Source organism: Pteropus vampyrus, unplaced genomic scaffold, assembly GCF_000151845.1.
Source record: "Pteropus vampyrus isolate Shadow unplaced genomic scaffold, Pvam_2.0 Scaffold91, whole genome shotgun sequence".
Lineage (NCBI taxonomy): Eukaryota > Metazoa > Chordata > Mammalia > Chiroptera > Pteropodidae > Pteropus > Pteropus vampyrus.
This window is the reverse complement of record NW_011888872.1, coordinates 4,015,846-4,034,985: the sequence shown is the minus strand read 5'-3', so window position 1 is coordinate 4,034,985 and position 19,140 is coordinate 4,015,846. Positions and strand designations below refer to the sequence as shown.

The 19,140-nt window shown below is 36.6% G+C and overlaps 1 protein-coding gene across 9 annotated transcripts in view; it reads left to right on the top strand.

Annotated features, from left to right (window-relative positions):
• Window positions 1–19,140, top strand: part of CCDC85A (coiled-coil domain containing 85A) — a 182,778-nt gene that overhangs the window by 135,330 nt on the left and 28,308 nt on the right. For 8 of the 9 annotated variants that reach the window (XR_002781269.1, XM_023532850.1, XM_023532852.1 and 5 more), the window contains exon 3: window positions 9,853–9,929. The exons of the other annotated variant lie outside the window; for it this stretch is intronic. Coding sequence is in view for 7 of the 8 variants with exons in the window: in XM_023532850.1 (XP_023388618.1) it covers window positions 9,853–9,929 (77 nt within the window). In the remaining variant the exon portion in view is untranslated. The remainder of the gene's footprint in view (window positions 1–9,852; window positions 9,930–19,140) is intronic. 9 annotated transcript variants of the gene reach the window in all.

The window sequence follows — 19,140 nt, the reverse complement described above, 5'->3', positions numbered from 1 at the left end:
TCTGTACTCAGATCCTTCTCCATCCCCCATGCCTGTTGATAATAGCTCTCTGCTGCTGACTTTCACATTTAAGCCAAAACCCTGAATTTCTCCTCTGAGCTCCAGATTTGTATATTTAACTGCCTACTCTGTATCTTTCCTGAAATATCTAGTAGAAATAGTAAGCCTAACATGAATGAAGTTGAATTCTTGATTTCAGATCTCAATCCTTCTCCTTCTCCAAACCATCTCACAAATGTCACTGTCATCCCCTGTTTGTTCATGCTGAAAATGCAGCCATTCTCTTTGGTTCCTTTTTCCATAGCACTGCACATCTACCCTGGACGTCTGCTTTGTTGTTTCTCCCTCTAGGAGATGTATTGAATGAAGTCAGGTCTCTGCACCGCTGCTGAGAACTCACAAGTCATCCCTCAGCCCATCTCCTACAGAGGCTCCCTCACTGATCACCCGACCTTCACTCTCATTCCCTTTTCCTCTGTCCTCCACAGCAGCCAGGAGGATCACTGTAAAGTATAAATCAGACGACGTCACTGTAAGATACCAATCCCTCCCTTTCCAAATAACTTCCCACTCCACACAGTACAAAATTCAAGCTCCTTACATTGGTTCACTGACACTTGTAGGTCTTGTCTACTTCCTACTACTCCAACTTGATCTTCTCCCTTCTCTCCTCGCTTTGGCTACAGCAGCCTTCTTTCTGTTCTTTAAGTGCCTCGGGCTCATTCCCACCTTGGGGATTTTGCAAATTCTATTCTTGCTCTTTGGAAAGTTCATTCCAGATCTTTACATTGAGGTTTCAACTTGGATGTCCCAGATCTTCTCTCATGATCTAGATCTAAGCTAAAGTGGTGGAGGGTGTACAGGGAAGCAGTGCACTTATTTATATGTCTGTGTGTGCATGTCTGTCTGTATGTCTCCCTTATAAGAATATTCCTTGAGCAGAGGAGCCCTTTTCGATTGTTTTCAGTGGAGAGTCTGTGGCACATGGAAGAGCGTCTAGCACAGAGTAAATGCTCAATATGGTAACTGACTGTGATTACAAAGTACTTGTAGATAAATATAACAAAATTGCTAACATTCATAAAAATGTGTTCTAAAGTATATGGTCTTTCCCATTTTGTTTATCTTAACTAGCTAGATTCATCCATTATTTATCCACATCCCTTTTTATATGGAAAGATAATGCTAACTCATTGTGAAAACATTGCATTTCTTATATAGGGGAAATATTTCTTAATTTTTACACTGTGAGTTTTGTTTTGCCAACTCTTGCTTTATAGTCAGTGCAGACAGTATATATAGGCTAAATTTAATAACATTTCTATGACTAATTGATGGAGTCCAAATTAATGATGCTTTGCTGTGTAATTTGATAAAACTTTTATTTTGCTGAAAAGTATGACAGTAAAAAAGGAAATATATATAGGCTTTTAAAAACACCTAAATACACATAAAAATTCAAAATAACTATCCTAAGAGAAAACAAGATTTTTATAGGTTTACTATCTTTCAGAAATTTGTTTTTACAGATTTACTTCCCTGTGCATTCACTGACAATACCCCTAATACAAGGGGGCCACATACATTTAAGAAAATTGTTATATTCATTAAAATGACATCAATTTTTATCTTCTGGCATTGGAAAAGGCAGTTATTTTCTCTAAGATGACAACAGTAGCAACATAACAGTGGAAAGTAAGGCACATTTTAATCCTAAATAGCTGTTAAAATGGTACATATGCTAAACAGCTCTTTAAAAGTTTGAAATATTTTCCAGTCAGTTAGCCCACTTTATTGCTACTTACCTGGTACCTCCTTTGTGGGGCTGATGCTTTCAAAGGAAATGGTAAAAGTGAAGGCAATTTTAGGGCAGGAAAAGTTCTTTTAAGCCAGACTTCAGTTTAGATTGCTTGTTATTGTGCATTTTCTAGGTGAAAATCTGACTGCATTTTGAGTTAACTGCTTCAAACTGTCCTGGGAGCACAGAACTTTGAGTAGCAGCTAGAGAAGTTGGGAACAGAATGACAAGGATGTTTGTTCATTCATTCCTTAGACAATCAGTTATTGAACACCTTTTAGCATATAGCACTGTGCTAGTCATAGCTCAGAAAAGAAATATAAGGATGGAGCCTCCAGCTTAGAGAAAGAAATGGAAGCTGGAACAGTCAGGTGCCAATTCCCAAGGAAAAGGTACAGGTGGATGACAGTAAATATGCAGCTAAATGTTACTGTCTCCCATTTTAAAAACACTTTCATTTGGGAAGAGGAGAAACTTGAACAAATTTATGGTGATTATTTTCTGATACAAAAGTTAAGACATAATTTTTTTCTGATTTCTAAATTGATTTATATGTAAATCATCAGACTTTGATGTCCATTTAACTGTTTACTTTTTTCTAGAAAGTAATAAAACAAAATCCGGACTGTTTCAAAAAGTATAGCCCTTGCTATGGCACTAGGAGAATAGCACTCATAATTTTTTTCTGTCAAGCATTGCAAAATGGTTCGGTCTTCATTCTAATTAAAATAAAACAGGACAGCACATTTCTCTGTTTTCCTTGGAAATGAGACATTTTTTTCTCTTCAGAAAGAAACATAACCTGTTTTGATCTGGACCACTGCCTACTGCCCTCTGACAGCTCAAAGCCCCTCATTCAGGGCCCGACTGACACCTGCCCAGTGCCCCACAACTGTGCTTTCTCCTGGCCCTCAGCATACCCCTTGCAGAGAATGGCTCAGAGGAGAACATCCAGGTGAAGTTTACATTCCTTCCAGTAGGTATCTGCACCCAAAGGAAACCTTATTAAGCAGATATCTAGCTGAGGGGCCTTTATAATACATTCTAAGATATTAGTGATAGAAATGGTCCCTAATTTGCACATCCACCCAAACTTTTCCTTCTCCTTTCTCTTTATACCTCCTTCTACTCTCTCTCTTTCCCTTACTTTCCCCCCTAATTCCCCTACACACACACACACACACACACTCTCTCTCTCTCTCTCTCTCTGTCTCTCCTTTTGTAGAGCCTGGTCAAAGCACATTTAAAATTTTCTTTTTGAAATTACCCACCAATGGTTATATCTGACATAATGTGAGAACCTCCCCAAAGTTTCCATCCAAAGTTTAATGTTCCATAGAATGTTTTTCAAATGGCACAACAGAATTGCTGTTAGGCTCCATTTAAATACAAAACCTGTCTTACCTGGAGGGATTGAAAAAACCTGTACTACGAAATAATTTCCTTTTGGGGCACTTTCTACATAACTGATTTATTGGTGACTCATTCAATACATCGGCACCGTGCCAGACACTGTTTTGGCGTTTAGAGTATATCACTGAGCACAACAGACTAAGATCCCTGTTTGTGGAGTTTAAGTTCTGATGGGGAGAAACAGGTCTTACACAGAAAACTCAACATAGGAACAAGTTAGTTAATATGATAGAAAGGAATAAAATGTTTTGAAGAAAATAAGTACAGCAGGCTAAAGGAGATGAGCGTGAGGTGGAGGTGAGGGCAGATTGTAGGATTAAATGTGGTAGACTCGGTGGGTCTCTGAGAAGCTGATTTTGAACAAAGACTTGGAGGTGAAGTTAGCCAGGCAGCTGATGGGAAATAACATTCCAGAAAGCAGGGACAACTAAAGCATGCCTGGGTTGTTCAGGAACAGAAAGGAGGCTGCGTGGCTGGAGCAGAGAGAGTGATGGCATGCTGTGGGTAGGTACCAGGTGGCCAGATCACGTGAAAGCTCTGTTGGATATTTTAAGGACTTTTGGCTCTTATGTGGTGCAAAATGTTGAGCTGCTACAAGGTTCTGAATGGAGAATGATGTTCAGACTTAGCATTTAGAAAGAAAACCCTTACTGCTGTTGGTTTGAAATAGACTCTGAATGAAAATAGACCTGGGGGTGGAGGCAAGCAGAGAAGCAGGGATACTTGTTAGACGAGACGGTTGTGAGGTGGGATTCTCATGATATTTTGGAAGTAGGGCCAACGGAACTTCCCAGTGGGTGGGAAGTGGGGTTTGTGGGAGGGTGAGGCCACACATAGGATCAAGTTCTTATCACAAGGAAAGACTAACAGTCTAGGTCTAAGTTTAAACAGGAAAAAGAGCACAAGGTTTTGAAAATTTAAGCAGTGGAGGAAGGTGACAAGACAAACTGATCCCTGTCTCAAGCTGCTGTCACTTGCCCCCTCATAGATCCCAGGATACAAGTCTTCCTAGCCAGTGCCTGTGCCCTCAACTTTTCCTTTTGCCTGGAGCTCCCTTCTCCAAGACCTTTGCGTAGTTGGCTTGTTTGCAGATCTTAGTCCTCAGAGAGCTCCTCGCTGTACTTCCCCAAACCTCTCTAGGCTAGTACTCTGTTTTGTCTGTATGGCACCAATCACCTTCACAAAATATCATATTTTGCTTTTTATTGTCTGTCTTCCCCACTGGAATGATCAATGAGATTCTGTACATTATCATATTTTCCAATCTTTGCATATTCTAATTATTAGAAAGCTGGTTTCATACCGTGCATAAAATAAAAATTACTGGACTAGCCAGAGTGAGCATTTGGCCAGGGGAAGGTGTGGGCAGAGAGCCAGAGATAAGAGAAGTTGAGGCCAGTTGAATAATAGTGAACAGGTTTCTACATGGGAAGAACTGGATAGAAAATAACTACCTCATATTTCTTTTAGGTAGGCTCGGGGAGAAGGGTCTGAAAAGAGTAAAATTAGCTTCACAGATAATAGACTGGAGCAAGACCTGACATTATTCTCTGTCAGTAGGGCAGTTTGAGTTAAATATCTGGGCAAATCTGAAAATGCTGATTCCATTTAGATTTTTTTTTTAAATGAGTATCAAATCATAGTGGGAAATGTAATCACTTATGCTTCCGGAGCTAATATAAATTCAAAGTAGGAAGGAAGAGAGACACTTTTAGTCAGAACAGTAATAATTTTTGAAATATAATTCTGAAGTGCTTTCCTTAAGAATGTAGGTGGTGGAATTTATTTGGGACCAATACAAGCAATATCTGTAGAGCTTGGAGTTTATTGAAGAGATTCAGATTTGAAGTCATGTGGTCACTGGACTCTCTCTGGCAGAGAGAGACTCTTAGGAGCCACAGAAAAGCCAACATCTATAAACTCCCGGTCACTATTGTCTTCAAATGATTTTCTTTACACTCTTCCAAATGCTATAATTTGTCTCAGAATGGATCATTACCCAATTTTATTTTCTGCCCCGAATTTTGGAGACCAGACAGCACTTCATCTAATCAAAACCACTCAGAAGTTTGACAAACCTTAGACAGTTGCAACTAGCAGCAATAAACCTTTTATGTACAATAATCAGAGCCATTCATGGGTGATTTCAAAGATAGGTGTTTCCCTAGGGAGAGAAACACTGCTTTAGAAACCAAGGGGAAATAAGAGGGTTTAATATTTTGATCAGAGTATTTTCAAAGTAGCAGAGAAAAAAAGTTGAGCTACTTTATAAAAGTGAATGCATTTCAGGTTAATTAAAGTGAAATCAAGTCCAGGATATTGTCTAAGGAAAATATCAAGTTATTGTAAAAGTAAAAATCTATCCAGAATATCTAAAATTGTGAAGAAAAAAGAACTTAGAATTTATCTATGTAAGAAGCTTGACACATTAATGATTAGTAGATCCAAGATAAGAATCAACTGTGATGCCCTAGCAATGAAATACAATCTTTTGAATATATTTGGCAAATCGCTAGTTTTAGTCCAAGGTCACTCCCTTTTTGGCCTTATTCTCTCATTTGCCAAATGAGTTAGGGGTTGGGGACAGGTCGAACTGGGAAATCTGTAAGGTGCATGCCAGTTCTAAAATTGGTATTATTTAGATGTGAATTCCGTGGAATTCTTATGACCATTTCTTACACTTGTTTTACTACAAGAGGTGCTGTGGCCTTTTACATGTAGGGCCAAAGAAAAGTGAGGTACATGGAGAGAAATGGTTTCTGCTTTGAAAATAGGTCCAAGATTTACCCAGAGAACATCTTGAGAATCTCGTACGATTTTCACATTGGTATTGTTTAACACTGCTTTTCTAACGTGTAGATGTCTGTAGGTTTCCCATGGTGGAAGGAGAAATAAAATACCTTTGGGGAGGTTAAAAGCAACTCACCACCTGCATAACTATGTTTTGATGTTGTGTTTTCAGATCTTTGATTGTGGAAAGCAACTTGGCCTTTCCTTCTGTTTCCCAATATGTTCCTTTCTCTTCCCTCTTGTGATTTTTTTCCTCTCTTCCCTGTTTACAAGATGATTCCTGACATCTGGCCCTTGTCCATCCTGTGGCTCCACTCACTTCTCTCTGGCCTGTCAAACTGCTTTTGATCCATTAAGCTTAAGTTACTCCTTCATAAGAACTATGAGTGGTATGATCTCTTTCTGTATTGCTCTTTCACATGATTTAGCACTGAATTTCATATTGCCTTATTGTTTATTTTTGCCACTTCTCCCCACAACTGGTTATATGCTTCTTAAAGGGAGAGTCCTTTTTTAGTACACTGTATATCTATCTATGTAGAGTATAGCAGAGAATGTGGCTTCTTTTTGGAGGGGAGCCTTGATGCTCTTTTGGAAGCCTGTTCTCAGAGTTCTGAAAGCCAAAATGACTTTCTGAAATCTTAGTTTTAACAGCTGTCAGCCACTGGTATAAAACGTAATGATGATCGGTTCAAAATATAGCACAGTCCAACGCAGTTGTGTGTGTGAGTGCACATGTATCACTTTATAACAGAGAGAATGCCCGTTTTTGTCAGACATTCTTCTTAGGTCAATGGGCACTTGTCCTCTGCATTCCCTAGACGCAACAGCAGACCAGTTTACTGTATAGTCGACACCACTTTGGAGGTCCCTTGAAGAAGGAAGAAAGGGAAGCAGCAGCATGGGGAAAGGGTTGTAGAGGTCGTGGCTGAATGTGTTCCAACACGCAAGGGGCTCCCATTCTTTCTTGCACACAAGATTTTATCAGTTTTTTCTTATGGTCACCAAGGACCGGGATATGGATTGTGATGTGAATATTTTAAAAGCATAGAGTTCCTTACACTTTATCCTATTATAGTTTACTTTAAAATATTTACATATTTTCTCTCCCGTTATTGGCTGTATACTCACAGTCAGACTTGGCTAGCCTATGGTGCAGTAACAAACATTGACATCCTAAGGAATCAATAACACAGATATTTGTTTTTCTCTCACATCACGGTTGAAGGATTAGTTGGTTTCTTCAGTGGCTCTTCATATAGGGACTTGGGGACCCAGTGATGATCTTGTAGTATATTCTAGGAAAATGTCTGCCTACTCCACTCTCATTAAAGGATTATGCGATCAGTTTCTTGAGGAATAAAATAACTAGCAGCCTGAGTTCTCTTACTTATGCATGCAGATCAGCTATTCTTCCTCTCTCCCCACCCCCTCCAGGAGTTTTTTTCTTTGTTCTATTCCTTCATTTGTAATAACTGCAACAGAGACTGAGGACTGAGCCTGGAACAGTAGGACGTTCTAAAACTGAGCACATGGGCATAGGAACAGAATTTGTACTCTGAGAAACCTAAGACTTGCAATAACTGGTCATCTTTTCATCTCAACCCTAGAGCAGTTCCTCACACAAATCAGTGACACAATATTTGTTGAATGAATGACCTCAAAACTCTTAGTTTTGCCTTCACTGTAAAGCTATTTTTTTTTCATTATTTTACCTGTCTAAAATATTCCTCAGCTTTTCCTGTCTCTGCCTATATTTGCAATGAATGCTTTGAAATGAAGATTTGAACTTTATTTATTGTAATTTGACATTAAAAATTGGAGAAAGAAATGTTTTCTAAATTTAGGAATACTCCCTTTTTTTGGAACTGACATGGCATAACTTTTGAAATATAAGTAAAAACTTAGTGAAACCATCACATTAAATATACAAACTGCAAAGATTTTTAAAAAGAGAAATAGATTAAAGTGACTGAAGATAGTTACTGAATTAAAATTCATTCAGTGGCAGTTTTCAAAAGTTACTTGAATCACTCTGTATAGAGTCATTTCAACTACCTTAAATATTACAGCCTCAGGGAGAGTGCAGTATAGGGACAATCAAGATAAGATGCAAATTACGGACAAAGGAGAAAAGAATGTGTTTGTTCATGATTTAAATAGAGTATTTCTGAGCAACTTTTCACTTGGATAGCCCTTATCAAGTGGTTGTTTTTTTTAGAATAGAGAGAGTGGGGCTTTCAAAACGGTAAATCAGGCAATCTGCATTCACATTTTGATAATCTGCAAATCACTTATTCATTTGCTAGAGTAAAGCAGATTCATGAAATCAATAAATTTGTTATTCATTTATGCCTTATACTTTTTTCCCCCATTTGGAAGAGTCCATAAAACAAACTCTTAGCATTTCGTTGAACTAGGAAATGAGAACATATTTCTAGCAAATGTCTTCAGTTTCCTTTACCTTGTGTTTCTATCTTGTATAAGGAATGCTCGAAACTGTCTTCTCCACTGTTGTGAGATCAGTGGGTGGTTATATTAATGTCAGTGATGGGGACTCTGCAAACATTTGTGAAAACAGGTATGCTGTCAACTGGTCAGGGATGAGCTTAGTGGTTACATTTGTGAATTAGTGACTGAAGTCCCTTATGTATTTTACAAAAATGTTGCTTTGGAGGTCACAAAAATGGAATCGAGTGCATATAATCAATTAAAATATAAAATTATAGCGTTTCCATGATAAATTTCAGATCAAGGTATGAATTTGCATCCATATTCATCCTAACTTCAGGTTGTCATGGGCTCCAAACACTTGCTTCTTAAATGCACTGCCATCTTGTCTCTTGCTCTTTTGTGTTTCTAGAACTGAATGTGCACTGAGCAGGATCTGCTGCTTTAATATTAACTATGGAAATATACTGTGGATGCTATCGTCATATACATTCCACTATGCCTGAAATATGTCTGTTCTTGGGTAATGAATGAATTGCAGCCGCGTTGCTTATAATGTGCTTGCATATTTTTGCTTTAATGAAAAAGAATTACTGTCAGACTGTAAAATGAAACTCCACTTTGCTCCACGTGTGACCCTTTCCCGATGTAAAGCTATAAACTTCAGTTTCACTGGGGAACAAAAACTAAGCATGATGCTGATTCTGAGTTTTCAGCACACACTTGAGCTTGTGAAGAAATCAAAATAACAATCAATTTCAAGTCTGCCCTAGTTTATATAGAGATTTTGGGAAAACTCGGGTCTCTGTCATGCACAGCCAAAATCGAAGTCAAAATTCAGCCCAACTCTAATTCTTTAGCCTGTCGTAGTCATTCTCTGAATTATGTCTTAATATCTGTAGATTTGTGACAAGAACAAACATTGCTCTTCAGACCTGAAATATTTATTGGGTAAATGAAGGGAGCTGGATAATTGAAATATTTTTTTTTTCTATTTTTAATATGATCTTGTAATTTATTTGGGCTATAATCAACATTATAAAAATGTCTTATGTGTGGGACACTTATTGAAAGCTCAAAATACACAAAATAAGTAGAAAAGAAATAACTGTCTTCAAGATGGCTAACATTCTGAGGGCTGCAGGGTGTGCAAGTCTGCAATGTCACCGCCTGTTGATTTCTCTAATTCTCGTTAACATTGTACAGTCGTTCAAACCATTTGTAGTTTCCATGGCTCCTGTTATTGTTTTTCTAGGGAGAAAGGTTTTTTTTTTCTTCTTCTTTTAAATAACAGTATAAGTAGTCACTACATGATTTAAATAAATCAAGCCATAGATTTCCTGACAGTGCACCAAACAAGACCTGTGTGTATAATGTGAGTTCTTTCTTTTTAATTTTAGAATCAACCTTGTCCTATGTTAGGCAGCTGGAGGCAAGAGTAAGACAGCTGGAGGAAGAGAATCGCGTGCTGCCCCAGGTGGGTGACTTCCAGAAGCTCATAGCTAGTCAGTGTCGTTTAAGTTATAGCATTTTATTTGAAGTCTCAATTACATTTTCTCCTTTAACTGATAGAAATCATTTTGTAAATAGCCATTCATCAATGTGGACTGTGATTACTTTCCATAATGGCCATCATATTATCCAGATTCTTAAGTGTGATATGAAAGGATGCAGATGTCTGAAATAAGAATGTAAAATAACTTTGGAAGGAAGAAGGGAGAATCTGAGAAGTAGAAAGTACTGTGGTAGTACTACTTGTATATATCATGCATGTACTTGGTGAATATAGAGAAAGGTCTCATTTATGTATTTTATTTTTTATTTTTATTTTTAGGCGAGGCAACCCTTAGTTGACCTCACAGATTGCAAGGACCTTGTCAGCTTACAATCCCTTAATTTTTACGCCTATAGCACCTGGTCTTCCTAGGTGGTCTCCCATCCAAGTACTAACCAGGCCCAACCCTGCTTAGCTTCCGTGATCAGATGGGATCGGGCTTGGAAAGGTCTCATATTTAAATCGAGAAGTTGCTAATTTATGAGCTAGGGAAATCTGTAGGTAGTTTGAAGATTTCATATTTTAATTAAATTACTACTTTCTAAAATTCTTTGTGATATAATTGAACTCTTTCAGTGCAATGAAATGATGACAGAAATTGATAGCTCTTACTTTGGGACTTCATTTCTTTTCCCTGGTGAATGTAAAGTGATACTTTTTTTCCCTAGGATTTAATACCTTGCTATATATTTTATTATAAAATTATTTTCATGGGTTAATTTCTTGGTGAGATGATGTTGGTCTTTTGAGGTGGTGGTTCTTGGGAAATGTTTTGTTGAGGAGTTGGACAAATCTGATTCTAGGTTGGTTTCCGTTAGAGGCAGATAAACAGTAATGTATTTTAATATTTTATAAAAAGGAGCTTTCTAAGCATTTAGTCACTAATGTCCTATCCACATTTTGGTGATTATTTCTATTTCATAAGTGACTAAGGGAAAATTAGACCTCAAACGGCCAGTAAGCAGTAGTTTGAATGAAAACAGAAAGACTGGTTTTAGTGCAGGAGAAGATATATAAACTTGAGTGCAAATATGCTTTAGAAAGATATTTTAGGTCTTTTTAATCTTGTTTTGTTTTTAAACTACCTTTGCTTATTAGTGACGATTTGGGCTATTAGGTATTGTATGTGAGAATGCCTTTCTCTTTCTCCACTGGCCAGCCATCTGGCTAGAAATCACGAGATGGAATAAAATGAATCTACTTATTTTCCTTCTCAAACTATATATATAGTTTTATATATATATATGTTAAAACTCATGATGACTGAAGGGATTATTTGTACCATGAAATATACTACTCTGGTAGAGTTTTTGCTTTTCTCTACTTTTCATTTTAAAATTTTCGCCAGTTTTCCTTTTATATTGGATTTACAGTATGACTGTGCTAGAACCCTTGACTGAAACCATCTAATTTCTTCTCTGTTCCAAAAATATAAAATATATTGTGAACATTATATATAGTTATACCATCTCTGAGGCGACTGCGAATGTAAAAAAAAGCAAGAGAAAAAAAGCTGTTTCCTAGTTTTCCTCTGAGTGGGAATGTAGGCTCACATCAACACTGACATGCTAATGCTAGCATATATGCTATCTTATTGAAAAAGAGGCACAACAAATGTGAAAATGATTACTAGATTGAGTTTTCAAAATCTGTGAGTGTCAGTTCTTGAAGGGAAATCAGAAGGGTCCTCAACTATACTTGATGTATGTGTATATTTAAATATAGTCCTTGCATAGTTCAGACTAGAAGAGAATTAAAACTTTTCAAGGTAAAGTGTTCAAACATATGTTTCTAAATGCATTGCTATTTTCTATCAAAGAAGATTGTTGTTGTTTTTTTTTTTCCATAAGAAATGGCTAGGAAAGATCAAGTTTTATTGAATCTAAGATGTTACTGATATGGGATGTGCAATTACCATATGTACCATTAAGAAAGAAAAAAGATGTCAGTTATTCTGTTTCATTCTTGCTGATTTCAGAGATGTTAAAATGAAAAACGTTTTAGAATTAAACAGTTATGTACGTGTCCAAATTACTCTAATGCAAAGAAAATTCATTGTTTGAATGAAATGTGCTATTGGGTATATTCAAAGAATACAATAGATCTATCTCAGTCCAAAAACAATATTTGTGTTTAATTTCTGTATCTGATAGTAATGCCTTCATTTACAGCTAAAATATGATAGAACCACCAATTACAATTACTTGTATAAGCACAACCGAAATGAACATAGTCAGAATCACGTGAAGGGACTCGTTGTGGAAGGCTGAGATGACACAAAGGATATGCAGCTACTTCTTAGCTGTTACTGGGACTATTACAAATAATTATGAGATTTCTCTGCAGAAATGACTTCTAACTATACAATATTAGCTGATTTGCAAGGTCAGTTCAATGACACAAGCTGACATCTCTGCATAAATTAGGCTCAATATCTGAACCCATAGTTTTCGATTGTAAGAGCTAGTTTGCTGGGCCTTGATTAGAAGGCATTCTTTTTTTACTCCCAAGTTTTTAAAAATATGTCCACTTATCTTTGGATAAATGGGAATAAGAATATACTTGGCAATTGGAATTCCAAGTATACAGATGTCTTTTGTGGCTATGGTCAGGTTTTTTGTATAGTTTAGTGTTTAGATTAATTATGTAAAACATTTTCCCGGAAGAAGAAATCTTTTTTAATGCTCATATTTATTCTTTATGTAAAACTGTACATAATGAACAGAAAGTCACACCTTTGCCATAGCAATACATATTTAAAGATAATGTGCTTCTGGATTTCTCTCTGGTTTGGTACAAAGGCTTCAGTTTCTTAATTTGTAAATGACAAGGTTTCCAACAACTTTTACATTTTGTAGGTCTAAGTGTAAATAAAGCTTGGGTCCAGTCTTATACTCATGCAAAGTTACCAAGTCCCAGTTTTTTATTTAAGAATTGATAGAAAAATGCAGTGAAGATTAGATTGGTTCTATCCAGTGGTAAAGAGGAGCCCACGGGAAGTGTGGATGGACCACTAGTATAGACCATGGTGGGTCATCATCACCCAGTGAACACAGAGCTCTTTGCTTTGCCATGGTCTCTCCAGTATCCCACGAGGATCACTGAGCTGTATTTTAAATCTAGTTTGTGAACACAGTAATCAAAGGTGCCCTAAAGTTAGAACAGTCTCATTATTTTCAGAAAATGTAGTATTATTGCAAGGTATTATTTGGAAAGAAAATGCCTTAAAATTTTTTTCTGATAGACAACAAGAGATCTATCCTCTTAACATACTTTAAAAGTGTACAATACAGTATTGTTATTTATAGGTATGTTGTACATCAGATCTCTACAACTTATTCATCTTGCATAACCGAAATTTTATACATTGATTATCAACTCCCATCTCTCCCTTCCCCGCAGCCCCTCGCAGTCACTATACTATTCTTCTATGAGACTGACTATTTTAGATACCTCATATAAGTGGAATTGTGTGGTGGTCATCTTTTTGTTACTGGCTTATTTCACTTGGCATAATGTTACCCTGTGATACAGCGATCTTTTGGATATTTATACAAAAAGAATTAAAATCAGGCTCTCAAAGAGATAGCTGCACATTCATGTTCACTGTAGCAGTATTCACAATAGCCAAGGTGTGAAAGCAACCTAAATGTCTATCAACAGATGAATGGGTAAAGAAAATATGATATATACATACAATGGAATATTAGCCTTAAACAAGAAGGAAATCCCTCAATATGTGATGTGAGTGAACGTTGAAAATACTTTTTTGAAAGTTGGTACAAATGATCATTTAAGATCACCTGAACTTAGGGTATTCTTTCTTGAACACATAATGTGAACACTTTTTACAGGTTACGTGTAAAAATATTTCAAAGGATTGCATCTAACCTCTCATAACACATGCAATGCTAAAACTGCTCAGACTGGTCTGTCAGCTCCATTATGTACATATTTAATGTGGCATGAACCCTAATGAAGATCGTGTTACTTAAACGTAGCGGCTAGCTATTAAATTTATTAATTTTTAAATCCAATGATAGTCATTCACAATGACATAAGTAGGCATTTATGAAATAAGACCCAATATTGTGTGAAATTTTGTTGTAAGGAATTTTATATCAAATTGAAAAGAAACATACCTATTTCATGTATACATTTACATATAAACTTTATGTAGATAAAGAGTCTGATTTCCAAAGTTTACATGTCACATTGGACAACACCCTCATTTAGTAAAGGAATATAAGGGTCACAGAGGTTGGGAGTATAGTTCTGGCCATATAGCTAATGTAGGCGTATTCAATGTTCTTTCTAGCATACATACAGTGCCTCCTTTAATCACTTCATACCATTCATGCAATTCAGTGTCATTAGGCTAATAAATCTATTTTTATCCTATTGTCAATTCTTTCATTCGCACATCTTAAAAATTAACATTGCATCTGCTTAGCCATCTAAGATTTCTTAGACATTTATTCTATTTCTACTTTAAGGGCAATAGTCTATTTTTTTTTTTTTTTTTAGAGCTGTGGTATCTATCACTAATGAAAAAATGCATTTTATAGAGTCTTCTCTCTGACACATTTTAAAAATACTTCAGAATCAAAGTTTTATTGTACAAACGTATACCCACATCTGCATGAAAAATTCATACTTAACAGAATGTAGTGAGAGACAGCCTTTCCGTTCAGAGTGAGTTGGAGAGAATGAGTACGGGAAAGAATAGTTACAGTAGTAGTTTTCAAACTATATGCCTATGAAATTTGGTATCAAAAACCTTGCTTAGATCTCATTCCATTGTCCTTTTCTTGATGGTTATCTTACCTTTGGAGTGATTGGAGTTCTGATAACACACACAGCTCTAGGTCCTTATCACTGATGAGGAAATGAATTTCAACTCAGTGACTATGAGAGATATTTGTTTATTACAAGCACATTGTGAGGTAGAAGACAGGTCAAACCTAAAACTGGCTAACCACGTGGAAATAAGGATACTTACCCCTGGAAGGGGAGGGGTACGGATTACATCCAGGGAAGATGGAGAGATGTAACCCCGGGTGAGGGAGAGGTCTGCCTTATATTTAGGGCCATGATGGGTGGTTCCAAAGGCGTTCTTAGGTGATTAGCAAGTGAGACCATTTTGATTAACACTTGGCTGCTATGTAATTCTTTGCCTAATGTGCATGTGCTTACCCAGAATTCAGTCTGTTATAATTAGATTCATGAACTTCCAGCATAAACACAGTATTATAATGAAGCTTAAAGTCATAGGCATATTAGGGTAGTACTTCCTGTGCAGGGGTCTATAGCTGGATTAGGCTAGCTAAGATTATGACCCTCCTTTCCTTTGTCTCTGGGGATGCAGGAGGAATTCTCTAATTACCAATAGGGTGTTCTTTGGGTGGTCTCTAGGCTGGGCTCCTATTCCTTTGTTCCTCCTGTCACAGGATTTTTAATTCAGACCTAGCCAATATGTTTATGTACTATAGCTGCAATAAAGTCTATTGACCTAGAAAATAAAGTAGGTGATACAGAATACCTGATGATTACCCTTTGAAGACATTAGTCACTATTCAGACAGAAAGATGACATAAAAACTGATTTTTAAAACTATTCTCACCTATTGTGTTGACTTTGGATTTTGCATCATTAGAGGACTTGAGACATGAAACATGCAGTTTGCTGAGATGCCAAAGTCAGTTAAGTACATTTGTTAAAAGCCGTACTGGGAAATCTGTTCCCTTCACCCAGTGCTCTGGCACCTGTTTGGAAAGCACTGTGTATCTCCTTTGTGCCCTGGAGACCCTCTCTGAAACAAACCACCCACCTCTTGAGATCAACATTTTAGAGACATTTTCAGAATCCGTAAAGGATCTCTGACCTGCCTAGTTCACATGCCTGCCCCTGTACTGTGGATGCAGCAGACGGGTTTGAGAGCCATGACAGCCTGGAACACCACTGAGTGGGCCCCTTTCAGCAAATGTTTCTATTTCTCTTGTGTTAGCACACAGATAAGGGTCTAATTTTAGGAATGGGAATGAAAAATCTCCCTCTTGTGTAATTTGGTTATAATGTGGCCTCACAATGCAGTCTTCCAGTGCATTGGGAAAGAGACAGGGCCATTTCCAGAGCAGTTTCTCAACAAAGGAAAAGAACCTGTCACTATTGCCAAAAGTGCTGAGGTGGGGTGCACGGGAGCTAAAAAATCGAGCTTCTCACTTCCATGGCAACACAGCCCAGGTCCAGTGTCACATCTCTAAAAAGCTCCCTCACCTGTGTGCTCATTGCAGGTTACCACTGTGTGGGGAAGACAGACCGGAGGGTTCTCTCTCCACATAGATTTCCTTCCTGTGCTTTTCTTTTTTGCTGTGGAGATGTTTATTTGTGGCTGTTACTCTTTCTCTTTGTCACATTTCCTAACTTTATATTTTGCAAGTCATTTTTGTCTTATAGGGCCATAAATATACGGCTCTTATAGAGTCTGAATTGCTCCAAAAAAAAAAAAAATGTTATTAACTATTGCACAAAAAGCAGGCACAGAATAATGCTTTGCAGGATGCTTAAAGCACATTGTAGTATTCTTCAATTGTTATTTGCATGGAAATTACCATTCTGGTCCTCCTGAGGGGTAATTTGTGCAAAAATTTATTTTTCATGGATAGCAACTCCATGTTACACAACCCGAGTAGAATCTGGATACTACTGATAGGAGAAAAAAGTTAAATCCATTAAGGGTTGGTTGCTGCTGAAGTCACAGTTGGGAAAAAATTGACTCCACCAGAGGAATAGTGCTTGTGGATTACCATTTTCTCTAAATCACCATGATTTACATAATTAAAGAAAAAAAACCTTTTATATATAGTTCAATAGAGTTTTCAGAGGACAGATGGGAGCTACACAAGTGGTGTGGGTGTATTGGAATAAGAGACAGATATGGAAAATAAATTTATGGGGAAAAAGTCATGCTGGAGAACCTCAATAAATGGAGACTGGATTAAGGGAAAGCTAAAGGCCATCAGAGAAAATATCGGAGAGACTAAAATTCATAGGAAAAATGTCTAAGGCAACATGGAAGATTCTCAAAGTGAGATTTACAACATTCTTCTGTGATCTCCTCATGCTGGAGGGTTCTTGTTTGAGAATATCTGATATGTGATTAGAAATATCCATTCTAATGAGAAAAATAGGCAAAATAGGAATATAGCAGAAAATAATAGGTATGCCACTTATTTAGCTTATTAATAGAATTATTAAATTTAAAAAGTACTCAGTTATTAAGGGCTATAGTATCAATAATTCATATTTAACAGCGTTGCCTTTTTAATACCTCCAGTGGCATGTTAATCTATCACTAGGGCATATTAAACTTTTTTATTTGTAATTGCAATAAAAATAGCATTTTTGTTACCTGTCCTTGGCAGAATTTGTCGCAAAAAATTATGAAGCTCTCTCAGCATCAAGTTTTGCTGTGTAATAATATTTGCTAGAATTATAGATATATGAATAAGAAGCAATGTGGAGGAATATTTGGGGAAATCTGAGATGGAACTATAAGAGAAATTAATGTTGCCTTGTCAAATGATTTTCTACTCTTCTTTTGCTTTTCTAAAAAAAAATCCAAAGTCAAAGTTAAAGTTACAGATGAAATAGTCTTTCTGTTTCTAATAGGGTAAGGAAACAGGCTCACAGAATGTGGTGGAAAATATAGTGCAGTGTTTGATTTGGGAATTAATGCAAATTCTATTGAAATTTGGATATCAGAAAAGCAGAAGCTTAGATGCTGAGGTTCCTGTTTGAGCACAGTCTTATTTTCTCTTCCTTTCCTGCTGGAGGTCACTACCTCTATGACTGATGTAAAAGAGGCATCTAAACCATGCTGTCCTCTTTCTGGTTCATACTTTTCCTACAATGTGGTTTAGGCATATTTCATTTAAAAGCACTTCTAGTTTCTTTGCTGTAGCCTGAGCAAAGTAAACATGTTTACAACACATAAAAATTAAAGTTAGTGCCTCTTGATAGTTGGTAGTTACCTATATCCTCTAAATACAAAGTAGACAAATATAAATTTAATATAGGCAGTATTTATATTGTCTAAATATAAATATACTATAATCAATGTAATAGAGACAATTATATTCTGTGACAAAATAAGACACTTTAAATAAATTTCCAAGTGACTTAAGACTTTACTAATTATATTGAAAAAGCTATCATTATGTGAAAAATAAGCAAAATATAACTGAATCACTTTGGAAATCTGAGACATCGCCGTGACTTTGAACTCAGTAATCAAGTGATTAAAGGAGGTACTGTGAATATTAGAACGAACCCTGAACGAGGATAACCAAAACAATGTGTTGGTCTAATTGCTGTTGGTCCTGGATAATACCTCTAAACTCTGTGAGCCTCATATGCCTTGACCTTGAAAAAGACAACTGTGCTAGGGGATGTGGAAAGTTCTACTCAGTTTTACAAATCCATGACTCTATCCAGAAAAAGTAGGTTTATGTGACATGGGCACACAAAATAGGCGTACCCATTTTTGTTTTGATATAAAATTCCTTAAAACTACAACTTTACACAACACTGGGTTTTGTATTTACAGGTGCTGACTTATGTCATTGTGGGTTATTCCATCTCATTGGATTCTAAAGTTAATAAAATTTCATCAGATAGCTATTAAATTTATTTAAGTAACATACAGTCATGAGTGTGTATCTTTGAGACTCTTCACATCAAATACACATATAGTGAGACTCACATACTAGTCTGAGCAATGTTAACTTATGGGTATTTTGACAGTTAATATGCAGTCCCCTAAATGTATTTTTATTCATTATATTAAATTATGTATAATAAACATAAAGGCTCTAGTTTTCCTTACAATATACTTATTTAAAAATAAGATGAGCATGATAAGTCCTTTGGGTTTCTCTCTGGTGAGGTGCAAAGTCCTCTGTTCCTTTATTATTAAGTGTGGTTCCTTCCAGCCCTGAATATTCTGAGCCCAAGGATAAATGAAGGTTTGTGTCCATGTCTCATATTCATGCAAAGTTACCAGGTCCCAGAATGAGGTGTCTTTACCAAAGAACAAATAGAGAGATCCAGTGAAGATTGAGTCAGTTCTGTC